This window comes from Notolepis coatsorum (assembly GCF_963971535.1).
Source record: "Notolepis coatsorum genome assembly, chromosome: 2".
Lineage (NCBI taxonomy): Eukaryota > Metazoa > Chordata > Actinopteri > Aulopiformes > Paralepididae > Notolepis > Notolepis coatsorum.
This window is the reverse complement of record NC_140166.1, coordinates 34,288,143-34,311,642: the sequence shown is the minus strand read 5'-3', so window position 1 is coordinate 34,311,642 and position 23,500 is coordinate 34,288,143. Positions and strand designations below refer to the sequence as shown.

At 41.6% G+C, this 23,500-nt stretch overlaps 1 protein-coding gene across 4 annotated transcripts in view; it reads left to right on the top strand.

Annotated features, from left to right (window-relative positions):
* Window positions 1-23,500, top strand: part of camsap1b (calmodulin regulated spectrin-associated protein 1b) — a 164,755-nt gene that overhangs the window by 89,978 nt on the left and 51,277 nt on the right. For all 4 annotated transcript variants that reach the window (XM_084308965.1, XM_084308964.1, XM_084308963.1 and 1 more), the window contains exon 3: window positions 5,164-5,426. In XM_084308965.1, the coding sequence (XP_084165091.1) occupies window positions 5,164-5,426 (263 nt within the window). The remainder of the gene's footprint in view (window positions 1-5,163; window positions 5,427-23,500) is intronic.

Sequence of the window (23,500 nt, the reverse complement as noted above, 5' to 3'; positions counted from 1 at the left end):
ATATCACAAAGTCTGCCACGATACGATTCAATTCAGGTGCCTGCGATCGATATGAGACGATATTATGTGCTCATTTAACACAATCGGTCACATTTAGATCAACTAAAACAAGGCTACGGAAATATCAATTGTCGTTTTTATTTTTGAGCTCTTCCAGACATTTAAATGAAAAACAATCTATTGTTTTTAATACAAATAGACCTCCTGTTCACTGTAAAGTGCCACGTTTTTATATATTGAGCTTTACACTTTAAGTAAAATGTTTTGGAACTCACAACACGCAACCTAAAACCCCTCCCTCTCCCAAACTGTTCCTACAATTGTTTTATGTTGCATGATGATCATGAATACATTTATTATGTATTCATGTTTAAATATCAACATTATCTGTCCATCCTCAAATACTCCTGACTTCATCTGGTCATTTCAAACGCACACACAGAATGCCTCTCCCCCAGTCCCCACACACAGAAAGGTAGAATGCCCCCCCTCCTCCTTCCCCAGTCCACTCTCCTGTTCTGTCACGGTTCGCTGCTTAGCTTAGTTAGCTTAAGCAGCTAACGTAACGTTAATTTAGGTCGTCTGCCCACGCGACGTGGGCATAAAGGAATGGCGATGATGCAAAGCAAGATGCATTTGACCCGTTGCGGGGGAAAACTGCACACTTATATCGGGTCGCAAAATAGGCGCTCTGTAGCCCTGTTCTGCTGTACAGAGCTACACAGAGTTTCACACTAGTACTGGGCGGATACGGCTCGCCGGATTTTCAAAATAAGAGTATCGCAATATGAATCTATCTTTATGTTGCATCGATCCTATTTGATTATTGATAATAGATCGATATATCGATATGGATCGATGTATCGTCTCACCCCTAGCAATTAGTAAGGATGGGAATTGATATGATTTTATCGATACGATTCCATTATCGATTCTGCTTATCGCTCCGATTTTTTTTCGCTCCCCTTATCGATTCCTGATACATTTATAATTTGAATAAATAAATTGGAAATACAACAGAACTAAGCTGGTTAGAATAACAACATGCAACTTCTCCCATCCCAATTTCGTATTATCCAATTCTTCCCTCCCCTGTCTTGAACGTTGCTAGACTATGCCTCCCACTGGTCGGCTGTAGTGAGGATAGAAGCCTTGCATCACGTGTCCCCTCTGGTACACGAGGAGGCAGCCTGTCGCATATTTTCACCGCAGCAGCTCAAACTCTCAGTGGCGAGGAGTAACGCGTGGGAGGCTCACGCTGCCCCCGCTACTTCCTGTTTCCGCCGCACCGGCGTCACCAAACCGACCTGGAGTCGCTGTCCACAACGTCCAATCCCCACCCACCGGCTTTCCCACCCTCTAACACTGCCAATTGTGCTAGTATGACGGCCGGCCAAGCCGGTAGCACCGCCGAGAGCTGGGCTCGATACCAGCGTATCCTGCGTTAGTGGCGAGCGCCTTGCCCACTGCGCCACTCATCCGCCTGCAACTTGACATTTCTGATTGTCATTTATCATTTATTGTTGAGCCCCCATGTCAGAAAAATACAAAAACTGTAAAAAATAAATTAACTATACACTTACATAGTATAAAATAATGTATTTGAGAACTAATTTAGTTGTAGTTGCATTCAACAGGTCGTTATTGCAAAAGAGAATTAGTTAGCAATAACCTACCTATATAAATAAAGGTTAAAAGTAAAAACATAACTGACGCATAAGTAACATCTAGGAAAGCAATTCACCTACCGAAATTCCGAGGCTTCTACCTCCTCTGATGTTGCACACACACACACACACACACACACACACACACACACACACACACACACACACACACAGAGACGGCTCCCTCGCCCCCGAGCCCCCATCCGTGCCAGCTCAGTGTTCTTTCTCTGCAATGAGCATGGCTATTTAGCTAGCTAGCGGCTAACGTTACTTTGCCATGTAAATTAATGATTCAAAGCACTTTCAGTTTTCACTGTCTGCACACACAAAACGGTCGCAATATCGAGCCCTTTAGGTTTTCTTGTGTGCTTTGCAATCTTTCTTAATGTGTGTTTTTAATATTTACTGTGTGGTTTATTGAAAGGTCTAATATAGGGCTGGGCGATATGACGATATCATATAAATATCGTGTACAGTTCATTAAAGATACACTTTTTTAACATATCATGGATATTGTGATGTTTTGCCCAAGAGGATTGTGTCGCGTCAATCTGGTCCACACGTTCAAACTTTTGAACAACGCCGCCCCCACACACACGCACACTACTGCATCAAAGTTACTACTTATGGTTAACAAAGGCATTCGTTTTGTGGCATTAACGTTATATAGTTACACGTTCAATAACATCAGCGTATTTACCCGAACATAGCAACGTCCGAAGACGACATAGATAGCAAGCATTACTCGTTCCTATCTCAGCCCGTGCTGAATTGTGGCCATTCTGCGGTCTGTTAATAAAGTTTTCAATCAGACGGATGTATGGAAAGGCTTTTATTATAACATTAGTTGCAGTAAAATCATTATGCCTCGTTTAGTCATGCTGTGGTGCGCTGGTAATCTTATCGTCGGCCGCGGGGAGCTAACGTTGTTGTTTTGGAGCTCTTGTCAAAATCAATGGAGGACATTCAAGAAAGTAAAAACCGAATAGCGCTTGCCGATTGGTGCTAAGAACAGCAGGGCGGGTGCAAGCGGTGTGACGTAATTGGCAGACTCGACTGTCAATCAAAATTATTCTGTTGCCGGCTGAATGATTGAATGAATGAGAACTTTATTAACAGATTGCAGAATGGATACAATACAGTACAGCTCAATACAACAACAGTGGACTGGAGGATGAAGACCAGAAAAAGACTTTCGGCTTTTTTACATAAGGGTCCTCCATTTTCAATTCATCAAAACATTTAGAGACATACAAATATACAGTAGTTTCATAAAAATGCTAAAATGCTATTGATTGATTGATTTAAAACTTTATTAACATTGCAGAATGGGTACAGTACAGCTCAATACATACAATTGTTGAGGGGATGCAGACCAGAGAAAGACTTTCGTCTTGTTTACATCAGGGTTCCCCATTTTCAATTCATCATATTTCATATCTAAATCATATAATATCTCATTGCTAAATATATGCAATATATAATCTAATAATCCAATAATCTAAATCTAATATATAATATAAAAATGCTAAATGCATGGGTATTTTATTTTGTCTTTAATGTTAGCTTGCAAACTCAAATACTGTCTTGGTAAGCCTCATAATGAATTGTTTATGATTCCTTGATTGTCACTAACGGCTTTCTTTAGTAAGACACCATACGTTGATCGGACAGATTGCAATGAAATAAATGGACAATCGAGCTGCAAATAATGTTAGATTCCTCTTACCTCTGGCCGATGCGTCTGGAGAAAAAAAATTCCAATTATTTGACGTCGATCTGCTAGATCCATTTTCCGTTTTTATGACGCAATAAACGCCGAAAGCATTGATTCTTGCGTCTCGAAAGCGATCCAATGCACCCGAGGTGTGTATATTGATCCACGTTACAAGATATCTCTGGCGGAGCCTTTTCCCCGATGCACCGAGCGCAGTATACTCGTTATTGGCAATTAATGTGTTAAGACTCCAAAACAGAAAGAAAATATAAAAATTTACATTTGTAATCTTCGAAAATAACTATACAAACTATTTCATTTGTTTTTCATTGCACACCGTCTGGGAGTAACTTTGTTTTAGCTCTGTACAGCCCCCTCAGCATCGACGGGGCACCGGTTGAGAGAGTCAACAGCTTCAAGTACCTCGGAGCCTACATATCCGAGGACTTGACATGGACCACACACATTAACAGTGTGGTGAAGAAGGCACGACAACGCCTCTACTTCCTCAGGCGCCTAAGGAAGTTCCAAGTCAGCCAGAAGATCCTTAAGAACTTCTACTCATGTACAATAGAGAGCATCTTGACCGGCAACATCACCTCCTGGTTTGGGAATAGCACTGCAAAAGACCAAAGCAGACTACAAAGAGTGACACGTTCAGCCGAACGCACAATTGGAGGGGGGCTCCCCACCCTCCAGAACATTTACTACAAGCGTTGCAAGGGCAAGGCTAAGAGAATCATTAAAGACTCCAGTCACCCGAACAACTGCCTCTTCGAACTGCTGCGGTCAGGCAAGCGATACAGGAGTCTCAAGGCGAGCACAGAAAGACTCAGAAGTAGCTTCTATCCCCAGGCCATCAGGCTGCTAAACGAACAATGAATGAACACTACACAACAACAACCACCAAACGCACATAGCACACACATCCACACGCACACACTCACTTTAAACAAACACACTGTAGCACCCACTCCACACACTTTATAGCACACACCCACTTTAAACAAACACACTGTAGCACCCACTCCCCACACTTTATATTTATGGATGAAGGATTGCACTACAACTCGTACACCTTACTGTAAATTGTACCTAAAATTGTACCTCATCCCATTTCTGCTTTGCACTAGATAGTACTGTACATTAGTACACTGCATAGTATTGTGTATTGTATATTATATGGTAACTCAGAACATTGTACATATGTCTATACCGAACACTGTGACCTCATTTTCTTCTTCTAAATTCATGCTATATTATGTTATTATGTTATTTGATACTATCTTGTCTAGCACAGTCTCTGGAGCGTAACAGTAAGAAGCATTTTGTATGAAAGTATTCTGTACTTCTGTATGACAACTATTAAAGAACTTGAACTACATTTGCATTATTTTATATCAACCAAATCATAAAATTTCACAACATGAGTGAGACTTTAGAAACTGTGGATTTGTGTGGTCATAGTAACCAGCCTCATAAAGGCTCAGAATTTTAACCCATTAGACTAGTGGCTCGGTAGGTAGAGCAGTCGTCTGGTAATTCCGGAGGTTTCCGGTTCGATTCCCGCTCCTCCCGCAGCGTGTCGAAGTGTCCTTGAGCAAGACACTTAACCCCTAACTGCTCCCGATGAGCAGGTTGGCACCTTGCATGGTTGCCTCTGCCGTCGGTGTGTGAGTGAATGGGTCAAATGTGAGGAACAAATTGTAAAGCACTTTGGATAAAAGCTGTTATATAAATGCACCATTTACCATTGAACTATTCTCTCCTTTCTTCCAGACCACATCCCAGAGGACCTGCGGGACCCGTTCTACACAGACCAGTATGAGCAGGAGCACATCAAGCCGCCCGTCCTCCGCCTGCTGCTCTCCTGCGAGCTCTACTGCCTCGTCTGCGCCCTCATCCTCAAGACGGAGCAGGCGGTATCGTTGCAGTCCCACCTGTCCGTCATCCAGGCCCTGTCCAGGAAAGGTATCTATGTCATGGAGAGTGACGACACGGCCATCACCGAGGACGACCTGGCCTGCGTGCCCATCAAAATGGTGAGTCGACGCCGGGTGTTTTCAGGACGTGATACTGGAGAACCGTGGTGTTGGTGGTTCCTTTGTTTACATTTATATTTAGTCATTTCGCTGACGCTTTTATCCAACGCGACTTACAAGTTCTGTACGACAAAGTCATCAGGAAGGGCACAACTCTATCAGCTGAGTAACAATGTTCATCAAAGTTTACACTTGGGAGGCCGGACCAGGGTGTATATCATGGAGGCTTTGAGGATGGTATATTGGCCTTTTTAGAGTGTCCAACACCTGAAGATATAGCAGAGAAGGGACAGCAGGCCAGAAAGTCTAGTAGCCTGGTACACTATATATATATATATATACTCTCCCTCTCTTCCTGCTCCTGATTCCTTATCTTAGCACATCCAGACCAGTGAAAGTGGCCATTGTTCCTCCCTATCGAGCCACAGCATCTCAGCCACAGCTCTTTGGAACACACTGGAATGGCTCTCCTCTAGTACACCTGTGAAATGGAAGCTTTACTGCTCTTTGAGAGACGCCCACAGTCTGCATACATGGCTGCTCCACATGGACCGCTCTGTCGGAACAGATTTGGCCGTGATTTGACCATGTTGTCGTCGTCCGGTATATAGAAATGGTTTCCAGGGCGATTGGGCTGCACCCTTATCGTTTTTTCTATTCAAATTAGGTGGTGGAATTTGACTGTTACTCACGGTGCGGCATGTGGTGACAGGTTTAGAGGCGATTATGGATGCGCTTTGTGGTGTCTGTTATTGTGCTATGGCAATGGTGGGTCATGTTTCACTCATCAAAAAGCACCATTGTTTTCCACTGGGGATGGGCACGAGTAATGTTTTCACAGATCGAGTGATTGCATGAATTAGTAGTACTGTGTAGATCACTAGAGTAGTGATTGAGTACTCTTATAGGGTAAATATCTTAACAAGCATGGTGGCAGCAATAACTAGGGATGCCCCCCGGACCCCGGTTTTAAACGGGAACCGGTACTATATTAGAAAATACCGGAGTATTTATAAGCTCCGACGTCCTCGGTACTGCTATCGATACTCTAGAGAAATTATTATTATTATTATTATTATTATTATTATTTAAAAGTTGCAAACGATCTATCCTCTCTCTGTCTCTGCACGAGAAGCGAGCCACAGCGAGTCATTATTACACACACTCCTCGCGAGTCGCTCGCTAGTAGTGCTACATACGGGTACTCCTTAATGAAAGTTCTCCGTGCTGAAGCGCGCGGGCACACAGACACAGACAGCTCTGAGTCTGCATGCACCGTGACTCGTGATGGCGGATAGAGCGAAGCGTTCTAAAGAAAGTATGGATATACAACGCACGTTGCCACAAGTGCAACAAAACATTTATCAAGTAGAGCAATTTATCAAAACATCTGTTGGCAAAACATGATATTAGTGTGCAGAAATGCGCGTATTCGACTGCCTTGCGCGCAGTGTTCCATCTGCATCCACGTCCACTGCCGCCGGTAAGCCAAGATACGGAGTTTCCTAGGCTAATAACGAATTATTACAAATAGGCTAATAAACAAAATAATTGTTTAGCTACAAATACTACAATCTAAACTTTTTATAGATCGTCAAGCTGAGGCGTCAGCCACCAATGTGTCCCAGGCCAGTGAGCCCAGGGCCACCACACATCCTTCCCTCTACCTCCCTCCACCACCCAAAGTCCTTTCACCCTAGCAGCTAGAGGAAGGATGACAGAGGATAGGGTGAACGAGTGTCACAGTTCTGTTAGCCTTTTGCATTTGTTGTTTATTATAAAAAGTCTATAATTCAGAGTCAGACACATTTAAAACATTGTTGCTGCTGTTGCTGAAGAAATTATATTCATTTATTATATTTATTTATAAAGTTATATAAAAGAACATTGCTGCTGCTGTTGCTGAAGAAATTATATTTATTTATAATACTTATTTATAAAGTTGTATTTATAAATAATAAAGCAATGTTGATTCTGTTCTTAATTAATTGTCTTTTTTTCTTGCAAAAAAAGAACCAAAAAGAACCGATAAGAGTATCGATAAAGTACCGAACCGTTAAGCAGTATCGATAAGAGTAGTAGTATCGATAAAATCCTAACGATACCCATCCCTAGCAATAACGAGCAATGCTTAATACTTTCAGAGCCCAAGCTTAATCTTGATTTACCGCTTGAATGCCCACCATCCACTTCAATGTTAGCATTAATAACGCCTAATCTATGTTTTAAATTATGGCTATGTGTCTAATCTGCCCGTCACTTATCAATGACTCGTTTTCCAGTCAACATTGTCGAAGCGAATTGTTTTTTTTATCGGTTCATTTTTGTTTTATAGCATTTTGAAAAGCCCTCGTTTTCAAGGAAAATATAAATATTCCATGATAATCGCCCTTTACCGGAATATTCTAGAATACACAAAAACGTTGTCATTTTTCGGCCTATTTATGAATCGTTTTCAAATAAATGCTAGATTATCGATAGTATATGTGTACGTATGCACGCTATATAGGCGATCTGAAAAATAGATTCTCTGATTTCCTCAAAGCGATCGCCCACACACACACACACATAGGGTCGAACGCTGAGATCTCAGCGAATACAACTCTGATTATCCCAAGACTTGTGAAATAGATTCCTTACCTCAGATCAGATGTTCTCCAAAAAGATCATTCCAATTCCTGATCGCCATTCCAAAAATCGATCGCTTTTATTGATCCAACGCTACATACTGTACATATGTATTCCACGCTGTTCTGAGGCTCCACAATGAATCCGATCGGCTCGGGTTACATGCCTGAGAAGTAAAATGTGGATTCCGGATTTTTCTTTTCTCATCCATTTTCATTGAGTCCATTCCAAAATGGTGCATTGCCATCTGGGAGACGATAGGGGGTGGTTTTTTCACATCTGAGCTCCTACAGGGGCTGCATACCAACGGGAGACTCGGTTGATGAAATATGAATTCAGATCGCTAATAAAAAAATAAAACGCTAATTGTCGTCGTGGGCATTCAGGCATTGGGCTGATAAAACGTCTTATCACGTTTTGGGCATTGAAAGTGTTAATGCTTATTGTCAGTTATAACCGTCCGTTACCAAGTGTTTGGGTACAGGATGTGCTCTCTTTAGCTAGCAGTAGTAGCAGTGTTTGGGTACAGGATGTGCTCTCTTTAGCTAGCAGTAGTAGCAGTGTTTGGGTACAGGATGTGCTCTCTTTAGCTAGCAGTAGTAGCAGTGTTTAGGTACAGGATGTGTTATCTTTAGCTAGCAGTAGTAGCAGTGTTTTGTGCAACTCCTCTCCAACTCTGTCTTGTCTTCCTGCAACAACAAGTAATTGAGTACTCACGTCATCATCCCTATTTTCCACCACCTTCTCCTCCCCCTCTCTCTCTCCTCCCTCTCTCTCTCGCTTTCTTTTTACACAAGTGGGCGACTGGATATGCAAAAATAGAAGGAAAACATTTAATTTCCTTGTGTACATTGATTGTAAAGTAATCTTTTAAAGCTGGACACAAGCTGGACAGATTTGAGACTATATCTGTGTAAAAAAGAGATGGCAAAAAACCCACTTTCATCAAAAGGACCATTTTGTGAACCAGCTCTCTAACCAGTACTGAAGTGTGTTTGGACTTGGGAGGCAACACAAAGTAAATCTGCTACATTGCTAACACACATGCCACAGTAACCACTAAACACACACTGTCCTGTTCTGTTTTTCTCACATGCGACTGGTCCAAATTTGGATCCAACCTATGTTTAGTTTGCAGTGCCTTTGACCAGCAGCTCTATAGGTCAGTTGGTCCACAGAAATGTCTCCACCCTCTAGCAGCCATAGGTCTTTCCCTAGGAGGCTGGCATTGGGCATGTCTGTGTGTTCATGCCAATTGGCTAAAAGGGGGTGTGACAATGGGAGGGGCCTATCACAAAAAGGTTGCAGCTATTGTGAATTTGCGCTTGTTAATAAATGGGTGAATGACCTGATGAAAATCAACTGACCATCATAACTGTATTAGAAGTTAATAACGAATTAACAAGTCAATGAAAATGTTTCATATATATATTAGGGGTGTAAGTTACGGTACACAAAAACCACGGTACGGTACGTACCTCGGGTTTGAAGTCAAGGTTCGGTACGGGTTTTCGGTACAGTGGGGGAAAGTTTGGCTTTCCATGTTCCACTCAGGGGTGATGTAGTGTGCAGTAACTAATTGTACTTGTAGGGCTGTCAATGAATATTCTATATTTAAATTAATAATCGACTTGTAAATAGTTTTTAAAATAATAATAATTATATTAGATTGTGAAAAAAACAGCCCCCGGTGGGCGGTCGTTAGTGGTTAACATACCGTTGTATTCGTACACTACACAGCCGTTCGGTACGGTACACACTGAAACGGTTCGGTTCGGTACGGATACATGTACCTTTACTTTACACTCCTAAATATATATATTAAGTTAAAAGATTCCTTACTGCTGTATTAAAAAAGTAGAACACAATAGAGTAGACTATTTTGAATGAAATGGGATCATGACAATTGTAGATAAAGACAAAACGATGTACCGTCAAACCTCTTGCCCTAGTTAGATGGGATATTCTGGGCACATCGCCCAGCCCTAGTTTCCTGTAGGTAATCTGGCCACCAAGCGCTCTCCCCCCCCCCTTTCTTCCAAACAATCACCAGGCGCTCACTTTGAAGCCATGATCCCCCTGTTTCACAAGTAGCCTGCAACATCAACCTGGCAGTAAAGAGCCTTCCCTCAGGCATTGGGAATGTACTGGGTTGCAGTACTCTCTACCTGGGACGACGAGACCATTCTTGCTTTGCTCGTTGATGTAGAATTCCAAACAGCACTTGGCCTAAATACTTGGATGGAAAAAACAAACTAAGCAAATATCTTAGTTTAAAGAAATTACTACTAGGATATTAATGTTTGGGAATGGCCACATTGTTGTTTTTTTCAGCCCTGTCTCACATCCCCAAAACTGCCACAAGCGGCTGAGTTGAGATTGGGTTTGTCACCCCGGATGGATCTCTCTGCTGTTGGCCTCTTCTAGCCCATAGAGTTTGGTCCCAGCTCCCCGGTCAATAATGGAAAGAGTTGCATAACAATAGGTTTCTGGCATTCGGTATTCTCCCCACGTTTGACGTCATCACAGTCTATCCCACAAGTCTGTCCTTCTGCCCAGCCCCCCCACCATCAGTCGTCTACCCTCAGGAGGGGAAAGGGCAGTGTTTTACACAGAGGTCATAGCTACATGTACGGTACCAGCCGAACCGCTGGGACAGGAAACAAACCAACCTTTCCTGTAATCATCATACAGTGTGTGTTTTCACAGGCTGAAACATCCTCCATCTATCTCGTAGCCTTCAGGCCTTCACCTGGATCAACACCACTGCCACGTCATACCCCTGGGATAAAGTTTCATGGTAGAAAGCACAAAACACACCCTTGAAGGGAAAATCCACCTTAAAATAGAATTTACATTGTGCTATTCCAATGCTCTCGGACTGTTAAGTTATTAACAACCACATGCATCGGCAAGCATTTATTATACTTTATACTTATAGCACATGCATGAGTCTGGTCTCTTTTGAAGGGAAACATTCTGAACATTCTTCCGCAACAAAGAGAGTGCTAATGAAATAGAATAACAGAGGTTTGAACTAGAGTTGTTCAGATACCGATACCAGTATCGGAAATGCCTCCGATACTGCCTAAAATGCTGGTATCGGTATCGGCGAGTACCCTCTAATTCTGCACTCCGATACCATATGACGTAATTTATCAACAACACGTGCAGTATTATCCTGCTGAGAGTGAGCATTATAAAACAAACATGTTTTTAATCGACCGTGAATTTAAAGTGTCAATGCTGTTTGTCATTTTAACAGCAGATACTTTCTTAGATGCCATCGCCCGACAGAGCAGTGTGACGGGGAGCTCTGATGTATTCGCTTGCTGGTGTTATTAGCATTAGCTGAAGAGCTAACCGAAAAGCTAGTTTTAGCTTTAGCGTTACCTTGGCTAAAGTTGGGGCTATTCATAATCCAGCAATAATGGCTGCAGACCTGCAAGCAAAGTACAGCAAGTTGGCAAAGGAGTATTCCAAGGTAAATCACTTTTTCACCAGTAACGTTATATTGTCTTGTTTCCATCTAACGTTAGCTCACGCTAACCTAGCTCGCGTTAACTGCTAGCTCACGCTAACGTGGCTAACTGATCAACCTCTCCCACACATGCATGCAATTAATGACATAATGCGGACAGCCATGATACCGGTGACAATGTTTAGCTTTTCAAGAGTCTGAGGCGGAGTCTCAAAAGAGAATGTTGAATATTTATTGTGCATTAAAAATCACAACAGAGCCTCTGCTACTAGCTAACCTAAACGGAGCAGCCTGGATAGGAAGTGCAACAATGTGTAACCTCCGTGCGGAATCAATGTCACAACAACCTTTCCGTGGGTGAACTCATTGAGCATAGTTGTATAATACTAATCTATACAATCACATGTTGTTGAATAAATACCATTACTTTATAGTTATTACTAAAAAACAGTATATATAAAACGCTAGCTGTAAAAATAATAATTATAATTTATATAATACATTTTTCTTTTTTATTAATTTTTTATGTATGCACTGGTATCGGATCAGTATCGGTATCGGACGACACCCAAAGCTTAGGAATCGGATCGGGAAGGAAAAAATGGTAGCGGAACATCTCTAGTTTGAACACACTGAAGTAAACGTTTTGTGTACCCACATTTCTGTTTACTTGTTGCCAGATGCCTGTTTTCTTAGTTCCAGCTGAGAGGTAGGAGCTGGAAAACATAACGGTTCCATAGCCTGTCTTATCTGGTACAGGTCCAAAGTAACAATCCCACGGAAAGGCTCGAGTAGGGCTGGGCGATATGGCAAAAAATCATATCGCGATAACGATATGATAATGTTATCATATCACTCGATATCGATAATTATCGAAATTGTTATAAGTAAACATTTATTTTTTTATTTTGCAGCAATTCTTTGTCGTTGCCGCCATCTTTAGTGTTACATCCCCTCACACTCCAGTTCTCAGGCTGCAGCTGGTTTAAAAGCGAAAGTAAACCGGCTTCTCTGCTGGCTGTGGCTCCAGGGGAGTTGAACAGTTCTGGCTCTGCTAGTTTATTTTTGATCTTTTGGCACTTTTTTGGTGGACAAACCACCGCACATGTGCACCGTGACTCGTGACTGGAGTCTAGCTCTGCTAGCACACATAGCCTACTGTGTACAGACGGTTTCAAACTGTATTTTAAATTAGAAAGCAAACAAAATAAATGGACAAGAGAAAAAGAAATCTCAATTTGGTCAGTATTGTCATTTGGACAAGCAAATCCATTACTTTAAGTTGCAGGCAAGAAAGACAAGTCTGTCCACTGTCTCTGGTTTTAAAACTGCCCTGTTGCAGGTCACAAAAAAATAAACAAATTTAGATATTTTTTTTCTTCGATATCTATTATTAAAATATATCGCGATATTTATCGTTATCGTTATATCGCCCAGCCCTAGGCTTGAGTCAAAACAAAGGAATGCCCTGTCTTCTTCTGTGTCTTTCCGTTGCAATCAGCCCCCACGTGGGATAGCGTTCGCTCCAGAATTTCATTGGCTACAAAGGTGGTCAATAATTTTCGCCATCAGAGGTTACTGGTCCGTACAAGACCCGGCCAAACCGGACGTGGTCACTTGTCCGAATGGCTCGTCAAATGATGCTCGTCTGATGTTTCGTCTTAACTCGAGAATGGAATCACACAGGCGGCTGAGTGGCGCAGTGGGCAAGGTGCTCGCCACTAACTCAGGAGATGCTGGTATTGAGCCCAGCTCTCGGCGTTGCTACCGGCTTGGTCGGCCGTCATACTAACACAATTGGCAGTGTTAGAGGGTGGGGAAAGCCGGTGGGTGGGGATTGGACGTTGTGGACAGCAACTCCTACAGGTCGGTTGGGTGACGCCGGTGCGGCGGAAACAGGAAGTATCGGACGCAGCGTGAGCCTCCCACGCGTTACTCCTCGCCAGAGTTCGAGCTGCTGCGGTGAAAAGATGCGACAGGCTGCCTCCTCGTGTACCGGAGGGGACACGTGATGCAAGGCTTCTATCCTCACTACAACCGACCAGTGGGAGGCATAGTCTAGCAACGTTCACGACGGGAGGGAAGAATTGGAAATACGAAATTGGGATGGGAGAAAAATAGAAAATGGGGAGAAAAAGTGGATAAAAAAAAAGAGAATGGAATCACACAATAGGTTGAGTGTGGTGACGATCGAAAGGCGGCAAATTAATCTTTCAAACAATGTATTGTAGTGATGCACCGATGTGAAAATTGTGGCCGATACCGATAACCAATATTAACACTTTCAATGCCAACGACGCTATATGTTGTTTGTTCATGCCGACCGTTTATTGCCAACGACACGATATAGCGTATTTCTTTTTATTAACGATTTGAATTCATATTTCATCAATCTAGTATCACGTCAGTGCTGCAAACTCTCTCTGAGCTCCATTGGGAAAATACCGCCCCTATCGTCTCCCGGATGGTAATGCACCCTTTTGGAATGGACTCTATGAAAATTGATGAGAAAAGAAAAATCCGGAATCCACATTTTACTTCTCAGGCAAGTAATCCAAGCCCATCGGACTCATTGTGGACTATCAGAACAGCGTGGAATACATATTTCCAGTACACAGCGTTGGATCAAAAAACGCAATCGATATTTGGAATGGCGATCAGGAATTGGAATAATCTTTTTGGGGAACATCTGATCTGAGGTAAGGAATCTATTTTACCAGTCTTGGGATAATCAGAGCTGTTTTCACAGATATCAGCGTTTGCCCTATGTGTGTGTGTGTGTGTGTGCTGATCAGGAAATGAGATTTGATTTTTCAGGTCGCTTCTCTAGCGTGCATAAGTACACACATACTATCGATAATCTAGCGTTTATTTGAAAACGATTCATAAATAGGCCGAAAAATTACAGTTTTTTGTGTATTCCAGAATATTCCAGTAAAGGCTGTTTATCACGGAATCTTTATATTTTCCGGAACCTTTTAACACTTTCAGTGCCACCAGGGGGCGCACGACTTAGTGCTTGAATGCCACCATCAGCGCCAATGTTGAATGAATGAATGAATGAAAACTTTATTTAACAGATTGCAGAATGGGTACAATACAGTACGGCTCAATACATACAATTGTTAAGGGGATGCAGACCTGAGAAAGACGTTTGTCTTGTTTCCATCAGGGTCCCCCATTTTCAATTCATATAGACATTTATGACATACACAACATACATGACATTTATGGCATAGGGACATATAGGTATTTAGTACTGATACATTTGTGACATAGGCGGTATTCAAATATACAGTACTGTTACCCCTAGATCCTGACAGAGTATATACATATGATGGGGAGGGGACTGTACATTAGGAGGGGGTGGGTGGGTGGGAGGGAAATATACATACGGCGGGGAGGGAATATATACATGCGGTGGGGAGGAGACTGTCTATTAGGAGGTGGTGGGGGTTTTGGGCATTTACGGTGGCCAGTTTCGAATTGCAGCCTCCCGTAGGTGCTCTTTAAGGGCGGTTTTGAATGTGGGCAGGGATTCACATTCCTTTACAGCTTTGGGTAGGGCGTTCCACATTGTTGTGGCATAATTGCGAAACGTGTTTAGTCCCTTGTTTGAGCCGAATCTGGGTTTAACATGATTTGTTGAGCTTCCTCTGGTGTAGTGGTTGTGGTATTCACTGACCTTTGGGAAGTATTTTGACATGTACATGGGCACCCCGGTGTTTTGTGATGTTTGTAATTTTGTTTTAAGCGCCTTTGAGGTGCTTTGGTACCATGAGGTGCACGCATAGTCATAGTACCCTTGAATGAGTGCTCCTGCCAGAGTCTTCAGGGTATTCAGGGTGTTAACGTTAATATCGCCTAATCTATGTTTTAAATGATGGCTATGTGTCTAATCTGCCCGTCGCTTATCAACAAATCATTTTCCAGTCAGTGCTGTCAAGGCAGATTGGTTTTTTATCGCTTCATTTCCGTTTGAGAGCATTTTGAAAAGCACCCGGTTTGAGGTAAAAAAACAGTCCATTCTGTGATAATCGCCTTTTACTGGAATATTCCAGAACGTTGATATTTGTCGGCCTATTTATGAATAGTTTTCAAATAAACGCTAGATGATCAATATTATACGTGCACGGCACGCACGCACATTCGAGGCGCGCGCTGATAATAGTCGTTTTCATTTACTCATGGATTTTACAGTGAAACCGCTGGAGCACATATCAGAAAAAAACGTATATCTTCATCAAAACGAGTCTGATTATCCTAACACTGATAACATAGATTCCTTACCTGACATCAGATGGTATCCAACTGGTATATTCCAATTCCTGATCACCATTCGAAAAAATCGATAAGTGTATAGATCTAACGTGTATACAGTAGAACTCATGATCCGCGGCGCTCAGAGGATCCAGAATGAACTCTGGTAACCCCGGCTGCATCAGTGGACTGGAAAATGTGGATTGGAGTATTTTTTTTCCCCCATCCATTTTCATTGAGTCCATTCCAAAATCCCTGATGTCATCTGGGAGACGATGGGGGGCGCTTTTTTCACATCTGATCGCCGGCGGCCCTTGGGTAGGCTAGGGTAGGCTCGCTTGATGCAATATGATTTCAGATCGCTTAAAAAAAAAAAAAAAGATTCCGAGAAAACTCGTGAGTGGCATTCAACGTAACTATCGTAAACATAAGCCGTGAGTGGCATTCAACGTAACTATCGTAAACATAAGCCGTGAGTGGCACTCAAAGTGTTAAAAATTAGCGATTTTCAAAATGCTATAAAACGGAAATGAACCGATTACATTTTTTTTAAATAAATAAAATAAATAAATAAAAATCGATAAGCGACGGGCAGATTAGACACATAGCCATAATTTAAGACATAGATTATGCGTTTACAAATATGAGAGCGCTATCATTGAAGTGGGTGGAGGCATTCAAGGGGGTAAAAAGGAAAACACGGCCGGCACGGAAAGTGTTAACACTTTCAGTGCCAGCAGGGGGCGCACAATTTAGTGCTTTAATGCCCACCATCCACTTCAATGTTAGCATTAATAACTCCTAATCTATGTTTTAAATTATGGCTATGTGTCTAATCTGCCCGTCGCTTATCAATGACTCGTTTTCCAGTCAACATTGTCGAAGCAGATTGTTTTTTTATCGGTTCATTTTTGTTTTATAGCATTTTGAAAAGCCCTCGTTTTCAAGGAAAATTAAAAGATTCCATGATAAACGCCCTGTACTGGAATATTCTAGAACGTTGTCATTTTTCGGCCTATTTTCGTTTTCAAATAAACGCTAGATTATCAATAGTATATGTGTGTACGTATGCACGCTATATAGACGATCTGAAAAATCGATTCTCTGATTTCCTCAAAGCCATCGCCCACACACACACACACACACACACACACACACACACACACACACACACACACACACACACACACACACACACATAGGGCGAACGCTGAGATCTCAGCGAATACAACTCTGATTATCCCAAGACTTGTAAAATAGATTCCTTACCTCAGATCAGATGTTCTCCAAAAAGATCATTCCAATTCCTGATCGCCATTCCAAAAATCGATCGCTTTTATTGATCCAACGCTACATACTGTAAACACATTATTCCATGCTGTTCTGAGGGTCTACAATGAATCCGATCGGCTCGGGTTACATGCCTGAGAAGTAAAATGTGGATTCCGGATTTTTCTTTTCTCATCCATTTTCATTGAGTCCATCCAAAAGGGTGCATTACCATCTGGGAGACGATAGGGGGCGCTTTTTTCACATCTGAGCTCCTGATGGGGCTGGTTTACCAACGGGAGACTCGGTTGATGAAATATGAATTCAGATCGAAATAAAACGATAATTGTCGTGGTGGGAATTCAGGCTTTGGGCTGATAACACGTGTTGGGCACTGTTCTGGCCGCGTGAATACTTTCGGCAACCAACATGCCCTTCCGCGTTGCCGTTTTGCGCTCTGATTGGCCGCTGAAGCACGCCCCCCGAGTGACGCGCAAACAGCTGTTTTCTCGCTACAGACTGCCGTCTTGTTCACCACCCACTTCAATGACAGAGCTCTCATATTTGCGAATGCATAAACTATATCTTAAATTATGGCTATGTGTCTAATATGGCCGTCGCTTATCAATGACTTGTTTGCAGTCAACATTGTCTAAACGGATTGTTTTTTAATCTGTACATTTTTACGGATTGTTTTTTAATCTGTTCATTTCCGTTTTATACCATTTTGAAAAATGCTACATGCGTACAGTACAGTAATTAATTAATTAATCCAATTCCTGATCGCCATTCCAAATATTGATCGCGTTTATTGATCCAACGTTATATGTCCAAAACACATAATCCATGCTGCTTCAAGTGTCCCCAGTCCATCTGTTATAACGATACTGCATGCCCGAGAAGTAAAACCCGGACCAGACTTCTTAGATCGATGCACAGCCCCAGCCAGAGGGATTCCAATGATGTGCAATACCATCCGGGAGACGTTAGTCGGCGGTATTTGCCCTTTGCGAGCTGGATGGATGGAAAATGAATGGATATAGCTAATAAAATAAATATTGATTAAAACCCGAGATATCTCTGGTCTTGGCGCCCAGCGCATGGTGAGTTAACCTGAGATATCTCGGGGTTGGCCTCCAAAGGGTTTAATGTTTGCTATCTATAACGTTAGCTAGTTTCCCCCCATGAACAATGACACAAGTTGTGATATTGTTATTGACTAATGTTACACGCAAATTAAGTGCTGCCTCTCTACCATCCCCGCTACACTCTGACTACATCAACGTTTCCCTACTCTCACTTCGTTAACGTTAGCTAACGTTATCATAGCTATTATGATCTGTAATGTCAACTGGATAACGTTAGCTTTGTTTTGCAAAACGTTAGTTGGAGAAGGGATGTATGTGTGACTGACTATTCGCTGCTTGCGTGGACCTATATATCCCATAACGCATCACTCTTAAAGGAGCAGGCAACACCCTAATCTACTTTTATCACATTTCAGAATGTTGAGGGACAAATTGATTGATTATCAAACATGTTTGAAATAGTTTCGGGACTCCTACGACCTTAGAATTATTTTCTTATCACGATCGTGGGTAAACTTGCATGTCTTAATAAAAGGTTATATATATATATATATATATATATATATATATATATATATGAATACTTTAAAAAAAATATATATATATATATTAGTGCAGTAACTGTGATGAGCCACGCACACAACCGCGGTGAGAAAATGTCATACCGCGACAGCCCTACATTCAATCAGGTTTTTCTATACACTCAGGGGTTCCCAACCTTTTTTCCCCCAGGGACCCCCAAACATCTCTGATGAAATTCCTGGACCCCCCTCCTAATAAAATACCATAAAATACTTATAACTGCTTATACACAGGCATATGCATCATAATTAGACCCACTATGCTTCTTTGACTTGTGCCTTCAATCAACAAATCTCATCTTGCACCATATGTATTTAAAAATGTTGGCCAATATTCAAATCCTGTATTCATCCTCTCAAATCAGGCCCTAATGGTGAACGGTTTGCATTTATGTTGAATGAAGTAAGAATCCACTGCAGTAAAAATATCCTCACCTCGAGTGGTGGTAGTAAGGTTGACTGACATGAGAATGTCCTGCTTCAGATCCTCATTTTCGATATATTGCACATAAACGATGAGCACAGCCTCGTCTGCGACAGTTGTAGTTTCATCAAGTTGTATGGCAAATGGACCCTTTCTAAGCTTTTCTGACCGCTGCTGCTCGCAATCACTTGACATCTTATCAATTCGGTCTTTCACTACATTGTTCGAGAGTGGTACTGATTTTAGTTTATCCGCCACCTGTGGGCCGCACAGTTTCTAAACCATTTTGATGCAGGCTGGTTTGATGAGCTGCTCGCCAATATTGTGCGGTTTCTTTGCTTTTGCAATTAAAAGCGAACACTCAAAGGAGGCTTCGGTAGCCTTCTGTAAATCACTGCCACCCCTGCTCCACGCTACTCTAACATCAACAGGCTTGTTCGCCTTGAGAGACTGTTCTTTCCTCCGAAAAAAGTCCGGATCCTTCCCAACGGTTTCTGGGTGCTTAGACGCCTGATGTCTCTTCAGCTTGCTGGGCTTCAGGCTCGAGTTTGCCAACTTTTCTCCACAAATCACACACTCAGGTCGTTTGTCTGGTCCCTCAGTGAAGCCCATGGTTATGTAATTTTCGCGATTGCTGTAGGTCCTAACTTTTTTTGCAGGTGAGCTGCCGTCATCTCCTTTTCGTTTGTCACACATTTTCGCCTCTGGCGGCTGACTGCAGACGAGCCGAGAAAGTTAACTAGCGTGCTAGGCTAGCTACAGAAAGTGATACAGTCAACTGATTCGCGTTTTAGCGGCTACCCGGTAGCCTACTGTTAACGTTCAAAAATCATGTCTAGATGTTTATTTATTTATCTTAATTTTTTATTGTAGTGGAGAGACTATTCATGCTTCTGATGATAAAAATATGCTAATTAAATATTTCTCTGTATATTTATAAAAAAAAAAAAAAAAAAAAAAAAAAAAAAGACCTCAAATCATCTGTGTTCTGGCGGACCCCAGGTTGGGAATCACTGCACTACAGTACCAAGTGGATCCTACTTGGTTTAGAAAGGTAGACTAAGCCAGGGGTTCCCAAACTTTTCAGGCCGCAACCCCCAAATAACTGTCAGAGAGCCCCCACTATTATAGGAGGTAAAAAAAATATATTATAATATTATTATTATTATATATATATATTTTTTTACAAATGGAAATGTATGGTTGAAACATGCAAACGTTCAAACGCACACACACTAATAAGCATTGGAGGCTTTTAACCAGGGCCGGACTGGGGAAATCATTCAGGCCAGGAAATATAGTGCAAAAAATAGCCCCAGTCAGGCCACTTTTTAAGCGGGGGGTCTGGGGGTTCCCCCACCAGGATTTTTTTTTTGTTACAAAGACTTCATTTCCTGCATTCTCGTGCAGGACTTTTTTTATTTGTACCCTTTAAATGCCAGTGTTTGTGATGGCATCACAAATTATTGTTAAACAGGCTAGCATAATGTATGATTAGCAACAACACAGATTTGTATGGATTTTCAGTTTTTTTGTAATTGAAAAAAAAATACAATCTTTTATTCAACTTCAGCCCTGATCATACACCACATATTCAGTTTATAATTCTAACCCTTTAAATGCCAGTGTGTGTGTGATGGCATATATTTGCAATACATCAAATGCAAAGTAGATTTTTCTGGTGGGGATTATTACAGGCTAGCATGTGTCAATGATTAGCAGTTTTTTTGTAAGGGTCCCGTCTCCACCAATCACATGCGGCTCCCTTTGTGTGTGTGTGAGAGCATGAGAGAGAGAGATAGTTCTCCAACTTGTGTGAGTTGCAGTGATCTCCTGGTTGTTCCCCATCTAACTATTGCGCTGGTGCAACTAGAAACACTGGCCTGGCCTGCTTCTAAGTTCAGTGGCCTGACTGCATAATTTCTTTTTAATCATTTGTTTATTTTTTGGACTGTTTTTTTTATTATTTTATTTTGTATCTGGGGACCCCCCCGCGGCGGCTTTGGGAACCCCTGGACTAAGCGACTAAATGGCCAACTTTGTTTTTATTTATCTAGATTCTAGATTCATCCGGGGTATGGCCCTAATCTTGGGCCTAAAAGAAAAAATTGTTTGGTTCTGGTTGCCAACCCTGCCGATTTAGGTGTGTGATTTTTTTTTTTTTTTTTTTTTTTTTTTTTGACAATAAAGTTTCATTAAAATCTTAGTCAAACCTTTAGTATTATGGATATTAAACATGCTGGCAGAGTACATGCATCCATGTTGTTGTGAACATTTTAATTAAATAAAGAAATTCCCTATCCATAGTCGCCGTGGGAAAAAATAAAATAAAATAAAATAAATTCCCTACCATGACCAATGACAACCAACAGGAACCACATTTTTTTTTTTATGCCTTGTTAGCATTTTCCATTCACATACATGTAACAATTAGCATTAGCTTTGCCTGTTGTTCCCATCCTGGAAGCTGATCGGCTGACACTGCTTTCTACAGTCGGTCCTATAACAAAAAGAGAAATGTTACTAATACAGAGCAATATGGGGCAACTTACTCCTTGAATCAAACCCGAAGTTACAAGTCTTGGTGTTATAATAGACTCAGACCTAAGCTTTAAATCACACATCAACAAGGTGACGAATCCATGCCTTTATCTCAAGCCGACTTGAATACTGTAATGCACTTCTCACTGGCCTCCCAAAAAAAAACACAGAACAACTCCAACTCATTCAAAACTCGGCAGCTACTAACTAGAACCAAGAGGAGAGACCACATCAGTCCTGTATTAGCTAACCTACACTGGCTTCCGGTAACATTTAGAATTGATTTCAATAGGGATGGGAATCGAGAACCGGAATTGATTGATTGATTGAAAACTTTATTAACAGATTGCAGAATGGGTACAGTACAGTACAGCTCAATACTTCCTGGAATCGCATGCCTCTGTGACTATCGATTTCTCTTATTGATGCCATGTTTGTCCGACAGTTGTGCATTTTAAAACAATAACGTTAGCGCCACGCATGCAGCCATAGCAGACTATTTGATTCCTTGACTAGGAAAACATAAATGAAAATGAATGCTTTCACTGTATAAATAGTCTCCCATTTCATCCATTTTAGATGATCACAATTAGGGATGGGTACCGAATTCGGTACTTTTAAAGGTACTTACCGAAACACGTCGGTACTACCGAGTATCGATTCACGTGATCGTTTTTTTTTTTTTTTTTTTTTTTTTGCACCTAAAAATTAACCTTTTTTCTTCATGTTCACACGCACAATATACGTATCAGGGCCAACGTTCCACTCTACTGGTTAAAGTTGCTTACTCGTGAGTAGTACGTTCGTTGATAAAGAAAAATAAGGTCCACAGCCGCTCCGGTGTAAAACAAAGATATTCAAATGGTTTATTTCTCCTCCACAGCGAAGTCTTTCTTTACAGAAGTGATCCTAAAGCTATTTTCCTAAATATTCACGTCACTACTACAAGGTAAGAAAACTGTATTTTCCCAGTCTCCAAAATCACAGCCGATTCGACACATGAAAATTCCTCCTCACCTGAAAGCCGTAAATCAACTTGCCGGCTCTATATCAAAACGGTAGGCACGGCACCCTGGTCTAGAAATGCAGGCTTCAATCTATGTTTCAAGATGCACAATGAGCTCTTCTTCTTCTTCTTCTTCTTCTTCTTTTGAATTTCCGGCAGTGTAGACGCATCGTGGCGTATTACTGCCCTCCGCACTTCTTTTGATGATTTCTTCTTCTTCTTCTTCTTCTTCTTCTTCTTCTTCTTCTTCTTCTTCTTCTTCTTCTTCTTCTTCTTCTTCTTCTTCTTCTTCTTCTTCTTCTTCTTCTTCTTCTTCTTCTTCTTCTTCTTCTTCTTCTTCTTCTTCTTCTTCTTCTTCTTCTTCTTCTTCTTCTTCTTCTTCTTCTTCTTCTTCTTCTTCTTCTTCTTCTTCTTCTTCTTCTTTTTTCTTGGCGTATTTCTTCCCTCCTCAGTTCTTATACTACACTAGTGGTGTGCCATCTTTAGGCCTCTTCAACTCACACTTTCTCCTTCTTCTCTGCTCCTCTTGCCTGTCCAATACTAATACATACACTAACGCTATATCCTCTGGTACAACTCTGAAGCATGCAGAAATGTCAGCACTGCCTCTGTGATCAGCTGGTGGTTCTCATTATCCATGCCAAAGAATGATTTAAGAGAGAAGGAAGAGACTCCCAGCTCTACCAGACTTTTATAAAAGATTTCCCTCTCTTTCCTATACCTCTTCTTCTTCTTCTTCTTCTTTTGAATTTCCGGCAGATTAGACGCATCGTGGCGTATTACTGCCCTCCGCACT